The sequence below is a fragment of the Malania oleifera genome, chromosome 13, assembly GCF_029873635.1.
Source record: "Malania oleifera isolate guangnan ecotype guangnan chromosome 13, ASM2987363v1, whole genome shotgun sequence".
Taxonomy (NCBI): Eukaryota; Viridiplantae; Streptophyta; class Magnoliopsida; order Santalales; family Ximeniaceae; genus Malania; species Malania oleifera.
Window position 1 is genome coordinate 29,778,185 of NC_080429.1, and position 18,774 is coordinate 29,796,958.

General features: G+C 37.7%; 1 protein-coding gene across 7 annotated transcripts in view; it reads right to left on the reverse strand.

The window, feature by feature from the left end:
• LOC131146004 (protein MICRORCHIDIA 6-like) overlaps positions 1 to 18,774 on the reverse strand; it is a 107,780-nt gene that overhangs the window by 50,926 nt on the left and 38,080 nt on the right. For all 7 annotated transcript variants that reach the window (XM_058095245.1, XM_058095242.1, XM_058095240.1 and 4 more), the window contains 3 exons: positions 18,366 to 18,444; positions 18,142 to 18,231; positions 17,986 to 18,061 (listed from right to left, as the gene is read on the reverse strand). In XM_058095245.1, the coding sequence (XP_057951228.1) occupies positions 17,986 to 18,061; positions 18,142 to 18,231; positions 18,366 to 18,444 (245 nt within the window). The remainder of the gene's footprint in view (positions 1 to 17,985; positions 18,062 to 18,141; positions 18,232 to 18,365; positions 18,445 to 18,774) is intronic.

The following is an 18,774-nucleotide window of genomic DNA, read 5'->3' on the forward strand; positions in this document are numbered from 1 at the left end:
GTTTAAAGAGGGGATTTCTCGACTGATTTTAGAAGTTATTTTTTCTATTTTCATTCTATTTTATTTATTTATTTATTTTTTTCAGTTTTACTTTTTCTTTTTTTCTTTTTTCTTTTTTTTGAAGATTTAGTATCCTCACCTGGATTGTACATTCTCTACCTTAATACATCTTCTTTTATTATAATAATAAATAAATAAATAAATAAGATGATGATAAGCAATACAAGGGGAGGGGTTTGGTTGCAGGTTGAGGAAGTCAATTAAGGGTTGCCTTAGTCGTGCAGTTGAGAATTAGAGTGCCTAAGGAGCTGCAAAGCCTTGAGGTGGCTCAAAAGTGCCTCGATAAGGTGTGAAGTCCTCTACACTGTAAAAATAAATTAATTAATTAATTAATTAAGAAAAAAACATCATAACACCAAGTCCCCAATTGCCATGTTTTCTTCCCATTGAAGTATTGGGTAAATTGGATTATCTAATCTCAATGATAGGTCTCTTCCTCTAATAATATTACGTAAACATGACAATAACCATAATACCCTTACTAACGCACACTTAACAACATAATCGTTAAACATGCTAAATGACCAAAATAACCAATAACATTCCCCCCACCAAAGCTAAAGCATAGATATCATATGCTCCTAGCTTGTTACAGATGAATAAACGCAAACACAGCCCAATGATTTCATGAATAAATCAGCAAGTTGGAATTCATACTTTAGTGGTTGTAATGAGCTTCTACACAAGTTTCTCCTTAACAAAGTAACAATCAACTTCAATGTGTTTTGTTGGCTCACGAAAGACTAGGTTGGAGGCAACATAAATAGCAACTCAATTATAACACATCAAATCCATTGACCAAGAAGAAAGTGAAAAACTGCTCTTCTAAGTTCTAACATGTTCTTTAACCAAACAAGTTCAAGTGTAGTGTGAGCCATGGCCTAATGTTCTAACTCAACACCTAACTTGGTTAGTCTTCCAAGATACCAAGTTCCCACTAACAAACGGTTGTCGATCTTGTGTAGGAAGGTCATTCAGCCTAATTGCATTTGTGTATCCTTGAATTTAAGTGTGAACTCAATTCCTAATATAAAAGACTTCTTCCAAGTGCACATTTGAGGTATCTTAAGATGTGAATTATTGCATTCAAGTGACTTGTTCTCAAAGAATCAAGACATCATCACATGACACTTATTGCAAAAGATATATCCAATCAAGTAACTATGACATAGTTCAACTTTCCAATAGGTCTTAGATACCATCAGCCAACAACTCACCAACATGTAGCACTAACTTAGGATCCACTAGTGTATAGTTTGGATCCCAAAAGCCTAGTCTCATGTCAAAAATGTACTTCATCTATGCCAAAATGGTTCCCATGCGGGACCTAGATACTTTTATACCCAAGAAGTATTTCTAAGGTGATAGCAAAAAGTCGTCTAGTGTAGAAGCACTCACATTTTCTAGCTTCCATTTTCATTTGAATCTGAAAATATGGTATTGTGTCCTTTGGACCCTTAGCTTGCTTAGAAGTGGGTTCAAACCACTAACACAAGGCTTTTTAGTCCTTTGCTCTAATGGGCTGAGCTACCTAAACCAATTTCCCAAAATCTTTTTCTTCATCATATAGCGCCCTACCTCACCAGTGGGTCCTAAATCTTTGTTTTGAAATTTAGTCTGCTTTAGTTGTTGTATACCTTGATGATCATCATTGGTAGTTACAATATAATCCACACAAGCAACGAGCAAAATCAAGATGCGGTAAAGACTATTTCGCCACACACTGTTGAAGACCAAAGTCAAGTAATCTAGGATTGAATGGACCAAAGCACACTTTGGGAGACTACTTTGGACCATACAAAGATTTCTTGAGTTGATACACTAAGCTAGACTCCCCTTAAGCAACAAACTAGGCAGTTGCCACATATAGACTTCCTCCTGAAGATAACCATGTAAAAAGCATTCTTCACATCTAAGTAATGCAGAGGCTAGGGACAAGTGGTGGTTAAGGAGATGAACATAAGTTCGGTGACAAGGGAGAATATGTCTAAATAATCAAAACCATATACCTAAGTATATCCTTAGCAATAAGATAAGCCTTTAAATAGGTGAAGAACCATCAAGATTTAATTTCACAACATACACCCAACAAAAACCAACCCATACTTATCAAGAGGAAGAGATACCAATTCCCCAGTATCAGTATCTTGTAATACATGCATCTCTTCATCCATTGCAGTCTTCCATCCAGAATGGCTAAGGCTTTAGAAACAATTCACGTACAGCAATATAGAGTACTAACAAAACAATAATATAAGGGTGACAAGAAATAATAGAAAACAAAATCAGAGATAAAAATATTATGCATAGGTGCATTTACCTAACCTGATAGAAATGGGAAGAGTAACGTCTTGGAAAATGGGTTCATCAAAGGAAACCAAAGGCATAGCATTAGAAGCTGGAGGAAACTTTCCTCCCTTAAGCTGCCATCATTTATATATGTGCAAATTAGGACGATCAAGGTGACAAGTACTCAAACTAGACGAAGATGTAGGCAGATGACTAAGCAAAGACAATAAGCAAGAAGCAAGAACATGGGTAAATCCTTGTTGAAGAATAATTCAAAAGAAATGAGCAAGGATTATTGGGTTTAGTTAATTGTTTATTATGTGCTTAGTTTAATTAGTATAGGATTATGTGTATTTGTGGGCTTGTTTGAAATATTTGTGTGTTTTAAGAGTATGTTTGTAGTTTCATGTAATGTTAGGGGTAGATTCATAATTCCGTGCATTGGAGGCTTTCTAATAAATAGTGTTTGAAAGCCGTGCATTGGAGGCTTTCTAATAAATAGTGTTTGAAAGCCATGTAGAAGGTGCTTTTGATGAGTTTGAATTTAAAAGTCAACATGTTATTCCCCCTTGTATGGCCGTTCTCCTCTCCTTATCTTCCCTTTTCCTCCCCTCTATTTCTCCTACATTCTTCCTTGGCTTGCGGATCATTGATGTTGTCCTACATCATTTGGTATAAGATAGTCCAAAGAGGCCAAAATAACACATTTTACATCACAAGGACCCAACTTATCCACGGGGTTAATTGATGAACAAAGGAACACGCAAATAGAGGAAAATTCAAGAAAAGAAATTAAAGTAGCAAATTTTACCCCCAACAACAGAGGATGACACTATATTGATACGAATCACTTCCAAAACAATTTAATAACATTCATCTAATAAAGTACGGTATGAGTGACTTCAAAGATATACGGTACGAGTGACTTCAAAGATATGTCCACTTTTCCTCTCTGCAATTCCATTATGTTGTTGGAGTGTAGGCACAAGATGACTCATAAACAGACTTAGTAAATATAGGTAGTGAATTGGATATTAAAGCACTCCAATACCATTATGAAGTATCCAAATAAGCAAATCATATTGAATCATTATTTTTTAGCAGAAGGCGAAAAAGACATGAAAACAACTCATAACTTAAATAAAGTCGAGTCATCCTTGAATAATCATCGACAAAAGTTACAAAATATCATAAACCCAACTTTCACACGAACCAACTAGGATCCCAAATGTTGGACTAACATGAAAGGGCTTGCTACCTGTTTAGGGACTCAAGAAGCAAATGGGACATGATGGTGCTTTTCCAACTAACAAGACTCACTTAAGGCTAGACACAAGACTCAAAGTAGGAACTATTTTTTGTTTTTTTTTTTAACTTGTCTAACGAAGGATGACCAAGGCAACAATGGATATGAAGTGATGTAATAGCAACAATGCATGCAACTCAAAAGTGGTAAACTCCACCATCCTCATGCCCTCCACTGATATCTTCCTTGTCTTTAAATCCTAAATGACAACAAAATGAATAAAGAATGTCATTGAATAATTAATGGATTTTATAAGCTTGCTAACACAAGATTGAAGGGAAATTTGGGAATATACAAAAGAGAAGAAAGAGAGACAGAGGAAATGGGATTACTATTCCTATTCCTTTAAAGTTAGTAGCACCCATTAGCAAAAGTAACATGAGGTAGGCTTGCTAGAGGGTGGAAAAGAAATTGGTTGTGCATGGCATATGATCAATCATATGACTGGTAGCTGCAGAATCTATAGCTTACTCGTTCGAGAAATACCAAATGACAGGCAAGCTGTAGAATTACTGGTCTGAGCAAGAGATGCAAAGGTTAGAGAAGCATGAAAAGATGCTTGATACTGCTATAACTTGGAATACTCTTCTACATAGATACAGTACACTACTCCACTCTCAAGCCTAAAAGTGTAGAATCTTGTGGAATTTGGTGGTTGCATTAACGATGTGTGGTGGTTTACCATGATGATCCCAATAGTGATCAATTGTATGGCCTCCTCATCCACAATAAGTGCAGTTGCAACTTGCAAGGGGGGCCTCTACCATATCCATCCCTTATACTACAACCACTCGAACCATTTGAGAAGAAATCAGAGCAAAAATAGGGCTCAACAAGCTCTTATGCATAGGCACGTTAGGTCGAAGATTCCAACTATCGATTGGTGTGTGTGGCACAGAGTCCTCCTCCGAAGATGAAACTTCACTTATGGACCAGCAGGTTGAGTGGCTATATATGGGGTTGGTCTTGCAAAATCTGAACAGGGTCTTGAGATTCTGAAAGGGCAGCTATGTCTAGGAATTTTTTGGCGACTGCCATTTTTCCGACGACTTTTGGACTTGTTTTTGGTCTTTGACCATGATCCTCCTATGGTATCAAGTTTGCATAGGATTATGGGGTTCAGGATTTTGTTTGGTTGTGGCTATGGAATTACGGCCTAGGTCAGATCTTATCCTAATACCATATTTAAATATTGGGTGAATTGGAGGACCTAATCACAATGATAGGTCTCTCCCTCTATTTTTAGTATATGTCAAGTACATGACAGTGAACATAAAACTGTGACTATCTCACTTTTACTAACGTAGCAATAACACATGCTAAATGATCAAAATAACCGGTAACAATTATGACCTCGAAAACAAACAGTGTTGTTTACAGGTTAGGGGATATTGTTTGTCTTGAAATGGAAGATGAAGACCTGCAAAAAGTCATGAAAAGGTTTGACGCTGATGAAACGAAGTGAAGTGATTCAAAGGAGGAGTAGTTGACTCTTACGGTGCAAAAAGAAGTTTCTTCTAGACTGAGTTCATAGAGAGAACCAAAGAAACAATCTGGAGAACAAAATGAAGAAATATTTTCTTAAAAAAGTAGTAAATGATATGGAAAGTTTATGCAATTCTGATGAAGAATTGGAAAGTTTGTGCTGATCTCAAAAAGGGATTGCTACTTGACCAATTGCTAGTAGAGCATTAGATCATGAATGTTATATTTAGGCTACATCTCAGTGTCGGTGTGAAGGACCTTTTGATTTCATAATGAATTTAAGTGAATGTGATTTATTTGGGCAGCTTAATGTGGGGGATGATTTTCTTGGAGGATCTCTGGAGAAGCACAAGTTGATCCTCACCATTTGAAGAACAGAAGTAATTAGGTAAGAAATTTAATTGGCGTGGAATCTCTAGCAATTGTTCCATTAAATCTGTCGCTTCATGTCAATTTTTTTAATGATTCTGCTCAAGATAAAGACGTTAATTCTATAAGAACTTCTTCCAAAGCATGAAGAGCACCCCACTTCTCATAAAGGTATTTTTTATGCATTCCTATATTCTCTAATTCCACTAATATTTTTTTTGCACCAAAAGTAGAATATCTATTGAGGTCTAAGGCGGGGGGGGGGGGGTGTAATTGTCATTAATTCACTAAGGGGGTGAGAAAAGATTCCCAATCTTTTTTGATGAATTTCTAGACTCTGACATGATGAGGTGCTCTCCCAATTTTAGCAATCCGACCATTATGTAGACGACCATACTTTGAAGCTACTTCCCTCTAAAAGATATCCTTCTTATGAATCTCCAATGCCATTTTGCAATCCTCCCCCAAAATCCCCCAAATGAATCTCCTTTGAAATCCTTCTAACCTATTGGCAACTGCACATGGGATAGGGAAGGAGGACATACAATAGACCACAAGATAAGACAACTGTTCTTTACAAGGGTAAGTCTCCCACATTTAGACAAATAATCTCTTTTCCAACAAGTCAGCTTTCTTTCAAATCTTTCAATGATTGACCCAAACATCATTCGTCTTTGAATTTAGCGCTTGGAAAAAGGCCCAAGTAGGTTAATAGAAAAGCCCTTAGCTTGCATCTAAAGAGACCCATTAGGAGTGGCTCCTCAGTTATGTCCCATAGTGTACAATATGTTTGCTTTTTCCCAAAATAAAACCTCAGCCTAGAGACTACTACAATACCAAGGAACACCTAAGACTGAGATATGTTAAAGTTATTTTCACAAAAAATTAAGCTATCAACCGAAACAGGAGATAAGACCTTTGAGGAAGCCTCTTCATAACCTCTTTTCCAACATTAGGCTCAAAACTTACAGAACCAAAAAGTAAGGGGAGAGAGGATCCCCTTACCTCAAACCCCTACTAGAGTGAAAACATGTGACAGGCAGCTGTTAGCAAGCACTGAGAAGGATTGGGTTGAGAAGCCAAAAGCCATTTCTCAAAGGAATTGAGAATAAGTAGGCAATCCCAATTCACCTTATCAAAGGCCTTCCCTACATCAAGTTTGCAAACCAGCCCATTCTTTTCTAACCGCATCCACAACTTCATTAGCAATAAAGGCAAAGCCCATGATCTGCCTTGCTGCTACAAAAGCAAGTTGGTGTTGGCTAGTGACCTTTGAAATTGCTTTCCTAAGCCTCGTAGCAAAGGCTTGGGGTAGGATCATATTGTTGGCTTTTCTAGGTTTCATCCCGTTTTGATAATGACAAACCAAGGCATCTAATTATGCTACTAAGTGTGTTCACAGGTATTAAGGTATTAAGCACAATAACAGATGCAAATTGGAAAGCTATGAAGCATACAAGACGATGATATTTGGCTATGAACATGGAGCTTATTAAGTAAGCAATCTTAAAGACTGTTGGCTATGATTATGAAGCACATGAAGTCCAAGCTTGAAGAATTAAAAGAATTTATGTCATGTATTTTGCAAATAGGACCCATGTGAGTACACTATCATTAATTATGTGAGAAGGTCATAGGTGACCTTAGTTGGACCCTAGGCACTCTATATTTCATTGAAAATCATTTTATAAATGGGAAAAAATTATTTCAAAGTGTTAAAATTATTTTTGGAATAAAAAACCCCATAACAAGATTCTCCAAATCCCTTTCTTTTTTCTGCCGCCACATTGATGTACGATTTTCTTGATCAATAACTTCTCATCTTCAAAAATATTCAACACGAAAGTTGTAGGATTTTTTCTTAGCATTCTGTTAATACCAAGATCACCCTATTTGGAGTTTTCTAGCAAAAGTTATGCCCCAAATACTGAAAGGTGTTCACAACTGAAATTTCCCAGAAACTCGAGCGACCAAACCAGTAGTTCAGGCGACCGAACTAGGCCATTCAGTCGACCAAGTCTCAATTCGGTCGACCGAAAATCGCGGCAAAATGCCGCAACGGACATAAAACAACTAGTTTTCAAAATAATTATTTATTTTCAAAGCCCAACGGCCATAAAACAGCTCGTAGACCATCTTGCCTATAAATACAAGGCTTCTAACTTTTTTTAACAAAAAGGAAAGATAAATATACATCCATTATACACATCCAAGTTTTTTTTATCTTGATTGGAAATCCTTTTCAAGCACTTTGCTTTTCTAGTTCTTTTTTTCAAGTGCACACTTACTCTCTTGCTCAAAAATCATTTTTGAACATCATTGATTGAAGAGAGACCATCTAGTTACTCCCAGAGCTTCATTTCATAATCATATTGAGAGTATATTAGCTTGCAATTTTCATTGTACTTATTCACTCAATTAAGGAGCACTCTTTGTACATCATTTTCATTGATCCCACTTGTAAAGGTGTCTCCGCCTATTGAAGGAGAGAGGTAACACCACCTACTGAAAGGAGAGAGGCGACTCGGCCTAGTGAAAGAGTGGGGTGCTCTGCCCAAGCAAAGGAGAGAGGTGAGTTCACCTATGTAAAGAAGAGAGGTGACTCCCCCTATTGAAGGAGTTTTGTAAAAGGCATCTCCGCCTACTAAAAGAGAGAAGTTTCTCCGCCTATTAAAGGAGTGCATAGTGGAATCCTCAAGGGGGTTGCTTGAGGCAAGGACATAAGCAAGGATTGCCGAACCTTGTAAAAACACAGATTTTATTCTCTCTTCCCTAATCTCTTTAATTTGAGCATATTTATATTTGTTCATATTTGTTGTGAATATTGATTGCATTTGCGTATTTAAATCACTTGCTCAAACTGTGGTTAAAATTGTTAAAGTATTTGCTTAAAATTTTTAAATACCCAATTAACCCCCCCCCCCCCCCCCCACCCTTCTCTCTTGGGACTACACCATTTCTAACAGATATAGCTACTACTAACACAGGGAGAAAATCCTTGATGTTGCAAGCCCTAATTTCTTGGAAACAAAGATGATATAAGTTGAGTTCAGACTGCTCAAATCTGCCTGTACGATGAAGGATTAAAGGTAGATAATATCCTACTTGATAAGTCCCCAGTTAGCATGAAAGAAAGCCATATTAAAACCATCAGGACCCGGAGCTTTATCACCATTATTTTCCTTGATAGCTTGAAAGATCTTCTAGCCACTGCACAGCGGAACAGTTCAGGGTGGTAAAAGTAATTCCATTAACTGCTCATGTCCCAGACTCTAGCTCGGTAAAAATATATTTGCAGAACCCACTGATGCCCTTTTTAATATCCTCCACTTCAACTAAAAGCTCATCCCAATTTCAGTTCTAGACAGAGTTGAACCAACGGCAAGCATTTACTATTTAGTGGAAGAACTTGTGTTCTGGTCCCCATCTTTAAGCCATAGAGCCCTTGAATTTGGTCTCCTGGTGATCTCTTCCATGTTAATGACATCAGCAAGCTCTTTCCAAGAGAGTGTCTCCTTAACTTTCTCTCAACATTGAGGCCTTGGTTTAGGTCCTCCTCATCCAACTCCTTCAAGACATTATGTAAAACAATTTTCTTTGACTAAATATTTCTAAAAGGACACTTTCTCCACCATTTCAACTTTTCCTTCAGCCCCTTCAGCTTTGAGACTAATACAAAAATAGCTTTCCCTTTGAAATGGAGACTAGTCCACCATTGCTTCAACAGACCACCAGAGCCATCATGCTTAAGCCACATGTTCCCGAACAGGAAAGGAGTTGTCCCCCACCTAATAGATCCCATATCCAAGATGGGGAATGGTCTGAGATGGGCCTTGGAAGAAGACTCCAAGAGCCCTTAGGGAAATGTTCTTCCTGATCTTGTGAGATTAAAAACCTATCTATCTCTGAAAAATAGGTAGTCTCCTTGGAGTTAAACCAAGAGCAGGAGCCATAGAGGAAGATCAATGATTCTCGTTGATAAAGTCAAGAATTTCTTTCATGCTTGCAGTCTCCAAGGTGCAGTCACTTCTTTCATGGGGGTACAAAACCATACTGAAATTTTCCCCAAGGACGCAAGGGGCGTCCCAACTACCTTCAATCTTCAGGAGCTCATTCTATAGGAGCTGCCTAGATGGCCCAATACCTGGCCCATAAACACGTGTGAATGTCCACCTAATATCATTCAGGTTCCTCAACAGGCAAAAAACCAGAAGTAACTAATAGAATGATCCAATAATTCCACTTCTTTCCATAAAAAAAGAATACCTCAAGGGTTGCCAGCAGCTTCAAGAGAAATCAATCTACAATTTTTATGACCCCAAAGGCTGTTAGTCATGTTTTTATTAATGTAGTCAGTTTTGGTTTCCTGTAAACAAATCAAAACTCCTCCCCAATTTTTAAGGAGAGATTTTGTCGAAGTTCCTATTGAAAAGACGTATAAGGCCCTGAGCTTCCATGAAATCAGTTTTCTCACATGGCACACTGAGATTCCCCTGCTGCAGCTAGCGTCCCAAAAATTTAAGCACCCTCCAACCTCCCCATAATTGACTGAAAATTCCAATCTCTTAAGTTCCCAGCACCCTTCTTCTTGCTACTGCCCAGCGGCTTTTAATGGTGAGTTTCCTTTCTTCCCTTCTCTCTCTCAGTTTATTCAAAAAGACTCATTGCCATTTCGAAACCTTCAAAAGGAGCTCCAATGTTTTTGTTAACCATCCTCTTTTTCTGAAGCACCCAATCAGAAACATGTTCTTTACATTTGTCACTTCCAGATTCCATTCCTTCGAACACACTCAAAAACAGGGGAGAGGTGACTGTCCTCCAGGCTGCCCTGGCTTTGAAAGGGGGTTCAAACTAAAGCGAATCATTCTTCCTTCCCTTGGAATATCAAAGACCCCAGATCAGACAGCTAATCATCCTTAACCTGCATGTCATGTTTCTGCCATGGCGGGATCTCTGTTTTTTTTTTTTTTTTTTTTTTTTTTTTTTTTGAAAAGGAATATTATTAAGGGAGAAAATTTACAACCAGAGCAAGGATACTAAATCCTCATAAATAAAAAGGAAAGCAACATCTATAACACTGTCTTTTAGGTCTTTGTCTACAATAATTCATATTCAATTATTATGTTTTTTTTTTTCAATTTATCAAAGTTTGAATCCTCGTTTTTCAATTTCTCTAACTTTCTCCCTTGCCCTTTTAGTTTCTTTAAGGAAAATTAAATCAAATTTTCTTCTAATCACTATATCCACCATCTCCATGCTTTTTACCTATAAGTGCCCTATATTCCAAGTTGCTAATCTAATCCTAGTCTCCTAAACAACTTCTTTACCCGTCCACTTCTAAAATGATGTGGGAACCCTTGCTGTTTGACACCATACCTAGGCGCCAACACAGAGCGCAGCTTCAAGGTGACGACCTAGCCCACCCTCGTCCACCTTTCGTAATACTCAAATGGTATAAATGCAATGTGTCACTCGCATGGAACACCCCAATGAATAATCAGTAAGGATTCATATATATAAATAAATTAAAGCTAAACAATAAAAAAAAAAACTATAGAATCAACCAAGAAAACCTCTTTTAAACCCTTCACATCACAGTTCACCAAATGCCTCAAATTAGCTAATTCCCCCTCCCCCTTCTTCACCGCATGTTTACCATCATCAAACCTAATTTGATTTCCTACATGATTAGACAAATTAAAGTCCGAGTTATCCAATGAGTTTGAAGGTCCTTCCTAGAGTGGGCATAATTCCATCTTCTCTTTTGCTCTTCGCTAGAAACATCATCCTAAAAAATACCAATTCCATCTAAACTTTCTAAAAGGAGGAAGCAACAAATAAGATAAATCCCTAAGATGATCAAAAGAAGAGTTGGAAGATTAACCATGTTGATCCAAATTTGATCCAAAAGGAAGCCCCGTCACAATCAAAATCACTACTGCCTACACTATCATCATCCAAAATATACCCCACCTCTTACGATACTTGCAAGTAATAGCCCTCTCACTATCCACTATGTCTAACACATCTTTTGAATACCTGAAGAATTTTTTTCCCTCACCATATGAATCTCGATTTTCTTTAAGATGCTTCCTCATCTCAAAAACCCATTTGCACTTCCTTACAGCTAACATAAACATTTTGATCCTCAAATTATCTGGATGTTATCCCTTACTAGCTGAAATTCCATCCGAACCAACAATAAAATCCTGAAAGTTTCATTTTCAAAAGAATTAATATTCTTAGAAGAAGCTCCTCCATTTCATTCCTGAAACCCCGCCCACAGACATTTTGAACAAGAGAAAAATCACACTCAAGAATATTAGTTGAACTTTTAGAAACCAATTTTTCTAATTCCACCTCCTTCTCTTTTCTATTTTTGGAACAGCTACTTCTCTCCTATTGACCACCATGGATCTCATTTGAGGTTGCACAAAAACATGATGCAATTGAACCTGACTTCTACTCCAAAGGTAGATGAAGTCATGCCACCTTACAAGTTGTAAAAGAAACACTATGGTGGCTTCATTCTGATTTGGGACTTGACATTCAACCAGGATATTAAATACAATAGGAATAGGCTTTTGGGCCTGCCTATTCAGTTGGCCTAGTTGAGACTTACCCAAAAGGTTATCTTTCTCATTATCCTAGCCCAAATTAGAGTCATAAATCTGATTTTGGGCATCCTTCACCAACAGGCACCTCAGAGGCTTTAATAGGCCTTTATTGCTGTCAAACAATCGGACCAAGTCCAAAGTAATCATCAAAGACCCAAGCCCAAAATACCCAACCCTTATGAATCCATTGTCCATGCACGAAACTATAGTTATCTATGGATTTATCCCCCTAGCTTGAATCCTTGCCCTTAGCAACCTCGACTAATTGAGCAAAGTAGGCCAAAGCACTTCCTCCGGCATCTCCCCCTCACAACAAACACATACCATCGCCAACACATCCTTAGAAGTCAAACAAACACCAGCAACATTGGTATTTCCTTAAACTACTAAACTCCAAGAATGATTCTCAATGATCTATTTGCTAACTACACCATCGATGCTAGGAAGAAGAGAGCTCACCAAAACACTAAATTCTTCCTCAAATTGAAGCCAACCATTGCCTTTGGACCCTTCAAGAACAAAGACAGAGTACCTTTTTCCTCTCCATCAATGCCCTAATTCCAAGAACTTACCTGCCCTCGTCACATGAATCGCCATCCAATAGTTAATAAAACCCATCCAAAAGCTTCAAAAACACTTTCTTAACCTTCCAACAAGAGATAAAACTCCCTAATAGAACCATGTTGCTGCAGCCTATGAAAATCTAATCCACCAATTGCATTCTCAATTCTTCTCAAGAACAAACAAAGCTCCAACCTTCCCGACTTTATCCAACCTCAAATCGAAGGATTTCCTTTCAATATGGACTAAACAAAACCCCACCATCAAGATCTAATCGCACAATGACAAAACACAATAGCGAAATGAGAGATGGAAAGGTTTTCCTGTGGTAAAGAAAACCATCATGACAATAGCATCACCGGATCTCCATATTTGCTCTCAAGGTCTCGAAATGAATCGGAGCCTCAAAAGAGCCAACACTTATGCCTCCATAAATAGAAAAAAGGGTGAAAATATTGGGCTGAAGAAGGAGCCAAGCGGGGAATCTAGATGAGTACAAGCCCAAAGAGTTTACCAAGCTCATTACTAGAAAAGCTTAAAGAAAACCCCACCTGATATCACTAGATCTTGCATAGGTTTAAAGATTTAAAAGGCTAGCCTTGACAAACTCATATTTTGGATGTTGTTGGCATAGTAGTCAAAAAAGCGCCCAGGCGTGAGGCCCACAGGGGCAATGAGGCCAACGCCTCATCACTAGTGAGGCAAGGCGACCTTTAAAAGGCGAAGAGGGGTGCACTAAGGCACACAGATGCACCAAGTGCCGTGAGTCGCTAATGGCTATTAATAAAAAAAAAAAGCCAAAACGAGCTCTAGCCCTCGTTCGACTCGAACCAACATGATTGATCTACAACTCTTTGAGCCAGCACGACACCAGCCAGAACCCTTCTTCTTTGAACATTCAAAGCAGCACAACACCATCAAAAGCCCTTTGCAAGTTCGTCTTCGAGCCTTCGAACCAGCCGGAGCCCTACGTGAGCTCATCTTCCAGCCTTCAAACTAGCTGGAGCCCTTCGCGAGCTTGCCTTCGAGCCTTCAAAGTAGCAAGAGCCCTTCACGAGTTCGTTTTCAAGCCTTTGAACCAGCTAGAGCCCTACACGAGCTTGTCTTCGAGGCTTCGAACCAGCTGGAGCCCTTCACGAGCTCATCTTCAAGGCTTCGAACCAATCGGAGCCCTTCGTCAGTTCTTCTTCAAGCCTTCAAAGTTCAAACTAGCAAGAGCCCTTCGTCTTCGTGGTTCGAGCCTTCTTGAGTCGTCAGGCAACTTCGATTTTCAAACTAGTAATTCGTCGCCGTCGTCTTCTTCTGCTTCTTCTTCTTCTTCAATTCTGTTTCCTCCTGCTAGTTGCTTCTTCTTATAACATTAAGTTGCATTAAGCCTCTAAGCTAATAATATATAATGTGTAATTAATTATGTTGTTTAATGCAAGTTTATACTGTATAATAAATATATAAAAAAAATTTACAGAATTTTGCTAATGTTTTGTAATTTGTTTGAAAATGCAGCATACAAACTATACATTTTTTCTGAAATATATTAGTATGTAACATTTTTTACTGAATTTCGCTGTTGTTTTATTGTACTTTTTTCTTTTGATGTTGAAGATGCTTTTGGGCCTTCAGCCTGGCAAGTTTATTTCATTTCAAATTTGAAACTTGAAATCTTGCATGCCTAATTACTTATGTTGAACTATGTTTGCTTCACTTGGAACTTGGTAATTGGTTGTCATAATTACTATTGAATATTTTGGCATTTTAAATTCTAATATTACTATTGATGTGTTTTTATAACAATTACCCACCAAATAGGCATTGTACACAACTTTAATAATTGTGCACCTCACCCTCGTGAGGCGTGCGCCTTCGCCTCGCGCCTCGGCTCCAAGTAACCTCTGTGCCTCAGTGAGCCTTTGACTACTATGGTTGTTGGCTTTCCCTTGCTTTGTCTAACTACATTCACAAAGGGCCGCGGGAGCTCCCTCACCTTCTCCACCCATTGCATAAGAGCTCTCCTAGAAACACTAAGATCAAGCTTTATTAGGGCATCGCCGAAATAGGGGCAAAGCAATCGATTGAAAGACAACCTGAGGCCAAAGGCAAAACCAAGGATGAGGTAGCATTGAGAGAGTGAGCGCTCCCCGATCTTCTACCACAACCTAAGAGAAGCCTCCTTCCCTTTCCCTTAGCACTTTAGTTTCCTTTTCAAGATGGGGTCATTTTCTTCCCTACATGCATAGTTGCAATGAGAAATTGCCCCAAACTAGAGCTTCAAAGCCTTTCAGAAAGCTATGATCTCAAACCTCGATTATTAACCTCTGTTAGGGCAAAAAAGTCCCAACATGTTCTCTTGTAGTTGGAGCAATTATCTTTGTTCTTCATGCAATACTACCAAAAGGGAGACAAAGTTCCCCTCTCTACATGTCCAAAAGTTTCCCCACAGCAATGAACCGTTTTACTTTGTCTATCTCCATGCAAATGGAGATCTTCCTAGCTCTTTGATACTCCATGATTATGATGAGATTAACTTGCTCTCCACTAAGGACCACGTTGAAGGACTTCCTTTCAATGATCACCGCCCTTCTCATATCAACTTGGATGAGAGAGAGAGAGAGAGAGAGAGAGAGAGAGAGAGAGAAAGAGAGAGAGAGATGAGAAAGGAAAACACAAACAAGATATATATATATATATATTATTCAAACTTGCCATGGGGTGCCCACTAGAGTATGTGATGCCAATTATGATTCCTGAATTCCTAATATAATAAAGCATATCTTGTATATATAGTTTTGCCCAATGTTTTAAAAGGCTCAATCAAGGCTCACCTCAAGGCAAGGCATACCTAAAGTGCCTTGAGGCTCAATCCAAAATGCCAAATTCCAAAAAGGTTAGCGCATTACATGCTAAGGCATACGCATTAGTACAAAAGGCGCCCATTTTGTGCCTTTCTAGCTGAGGCTTACGCATTTTGGGCGTGTATATATAAAAGGAATTTCATAATATGAATTGATTTCAAAAAATTTTGAACCTCTACCTTTCCAAAATAACTGAGAGTTGTATCTTAGATCTTGAAAATAATTTGAACATTATAATGTTATAGATATTTGTTGTCATGATTTATGTAATGAATTAAAGTAAGCAATTTTTGAATGCCCAACAAGGAGTTTACAAATTATATTTGATTTTTAAAAAAAAAAATTTGTGGTTTTGTTAATTCTTCTTTATTTGTAAAATATATGTAATTTATTTACATATTTTTATCAAAAAATAAAATTCTCAAAAGGCTTGCGCCCCAGCGCCTTAAGGCTTATGCCTCACCTCTTAAGTGTAAAACCAATGTTTTAAAAGGTGAAGGCGTAAGGCGAGGTGCTTTACCCTCCGCGAGGCGAGGAGTAAGTCTTAAGGTGTTGAGCTGTAAGCATTTTGGGACTACATTTTTTAAAATAATTAATAAAAAAAACAATTTATATATAATAAAAAATGTGAAAATTTTTAAAATAATAGAGAAAAATATAAAAAACATAATTTTTAAATATCATACAGGCCAATTTTAAGTTTTAACTAACAAACACAAACAATATATGTTAAAAAAAATAAGCATAAGCCATCAGAAAAAAGCCAAATTAAAAATGTCTCAAGATTCTAATTTCTAAAAGCCAGTTGCAGCCAATGCAGAGAGTATGAGAGGATCGCCGAGAGAGGCGAGAGACTGCAGAGGGTCGATGCAGAGAGATGACAGCTCCAAAGGGTTCGTCGAAGTGAAAAAATACGTCAGAAGGAGTCGTTGGAGGCAGATCAGAGTTTGGAAGGGAACATCGACTCGTCTCGTTGAAGAGAGACGAGAAGGAATTGTTGGAAGCAGCCGTCGAGTCGTCGGAGAGAGAGGAGGTGCTAGAGGAATCATCGGAGAGAGAGCAGAGACTATCGTCGAGGAGAAAACTCATTGGAGGCTTCTTCGTCGAGAGAGAAGAAGGGAAGAAGCTTCGTGGGAGAGAGGGAGGAAAGGGCTTTAGATGTTCTAGGTTTTCTTTTTTAACTTATGCTTTAAACCAAGAAGCCCAAAATGCGTACACCTTGAGATTTGAGGCGTAAAAGGCAAGCATTTATAGGAGAGGCATACGCCTTCTCCCCTAAGGCGTACACCTTTTGGGATTTACGCATTTTGGGGCGCGCCTCAATAACGCCTTTTAAAACACTGGTTTTACCTAATGCAACAAGAATCTACTTACATCAAGCCAAAAAGGTATCTTGGAGTAGCATCACACAAATTTAAAGCAGTTTTCTAAAATAACCCACCAACAAAATATATTTAGACATCATTAATAAGTTTTCATAGAGAGTTAAAGAGGCAGTCTCAATTCTCAATAACTAAAGTGAATCCTTTCCGAAAATCTCCAATGGGACACATATCCACTACAAACTCTCTACTTTCTCTCTCTTTCTCCCCAACCCTAAGTCCCATGATTCCACAATCCCTATCAACATCATGAGATAATATAAAATGCAAGAATGTGCAGTTATCACAGGTACATCACGTATAGATTACAAGAAACAAGCAAACAAAATCAATTCCACTTGCTTCATTTGCTTCCCTTTACTTCCAACTAGTGCAACAGCGATTACAATTTTCAAAAAAAAAAAAAAAATCTGATTCTTTGCTCATTGTAAGTTATAGTCAGTTATTAATAAAACTAATTGTGTAGAGTCTCTCTCTCTCTCTCAATTAAAATTTAAAAAAAAAAAATCTAATTTTTTGCTCATTGTAAGTTATAGTCATTTATTAATAAATCTCTCTCTCTCTCTCTCTCTCTCTCTCTCTCTCTCTCTCTCTCTCTCATTGCAAGTTATAGTCAATTATTAATAAAACTAATTGTGTAGTCTCTCTCTCTCTCTCTCGATTACAATTTTAAAAAAAAAAAAAAATCTGATTCTTTGCTCATTGTAAGTTATAGTCAGTTATTAATAAATCTCTCTCTCTCTCTCTCTCTCTCTCAAATGCTTCAAGCCATAAGGATTGATTTCAAAAGAATGATTTGAAATCCCCAAAATCAACATATTTAGGGCCCTAGAGAATCAAATTGAACAAAATTATATAAACCTAATTCATTCCCCATAATTACTAGTTCCATATTGAACTTCCACAGGAAAACAAACCCAATTCCCTATAATGCCTAAACATCCCAACTTAGTCAAGTTTACCATATGCTAAAAAAGTGACCAAGCAAAACTCTTTGAAAATAACATAACAGCATTACGCACAAAAATTCAACACAAGAAGTAAAGATTTAACTATTGCATGCAAACCTATTGTCTAGGTGGCGGCTGAAAACAACAACATCTGCCCCTAGTCTCATAGTACTAGTCTTGAAGCCATTTCCATCTGAAAGACCACAAGTCAACCAATAAATCTAAAATAAGAGAAACAAAACAAATTACAAAATAAGAGAATGAGATTCATACATTGTCCAATGGTTGATTTTGACTTTTTATCAGAAAATCCAAAACTCATACAATGTCGCATTGCATCTGGGCCCATTCCACCACCATCATCTAATTGATAACCATTGGATTTTAGAAAGACAAGACTAGTATCAAATTTCTTGCAGAATAAAAAAAGTTACAAGACCCCAAATTAAGTCATCAATCATCTTTGTATGGCATATAAAGTTCAATACACAAAATACCTTGAATTAACAATGCTCGATTACCATCTCTGGGATTTGTGATTTTATCTACAATGACAAAGCTGGCTCCATTTTGGATCTGTACAATAGCACAAACACAAATACAAACCATGAAGTTATCACATATATACATGAAAAATTACGCATATATTGGTTTTCCAAACAGCCAAATGGCCTTACAAAGCATAATTTATACAATAAAAATAAATTTGGTTTAACAAGCTTATCCTTTGGATCTATCATTTTTTTATTTATAAAATATGAAAAATGTGTTAGGAATTAGCTTTGGAAGTATGGTGTGCTGAGTTGGAATGGCCGTTGTCCTATCCAGGGGTTCCTTTGGGGGGTAATGTCATATCAGTTAGTTTTTGGGATCTAGTGGTGGAGAGAGTGTCCAAGCATTTAGATG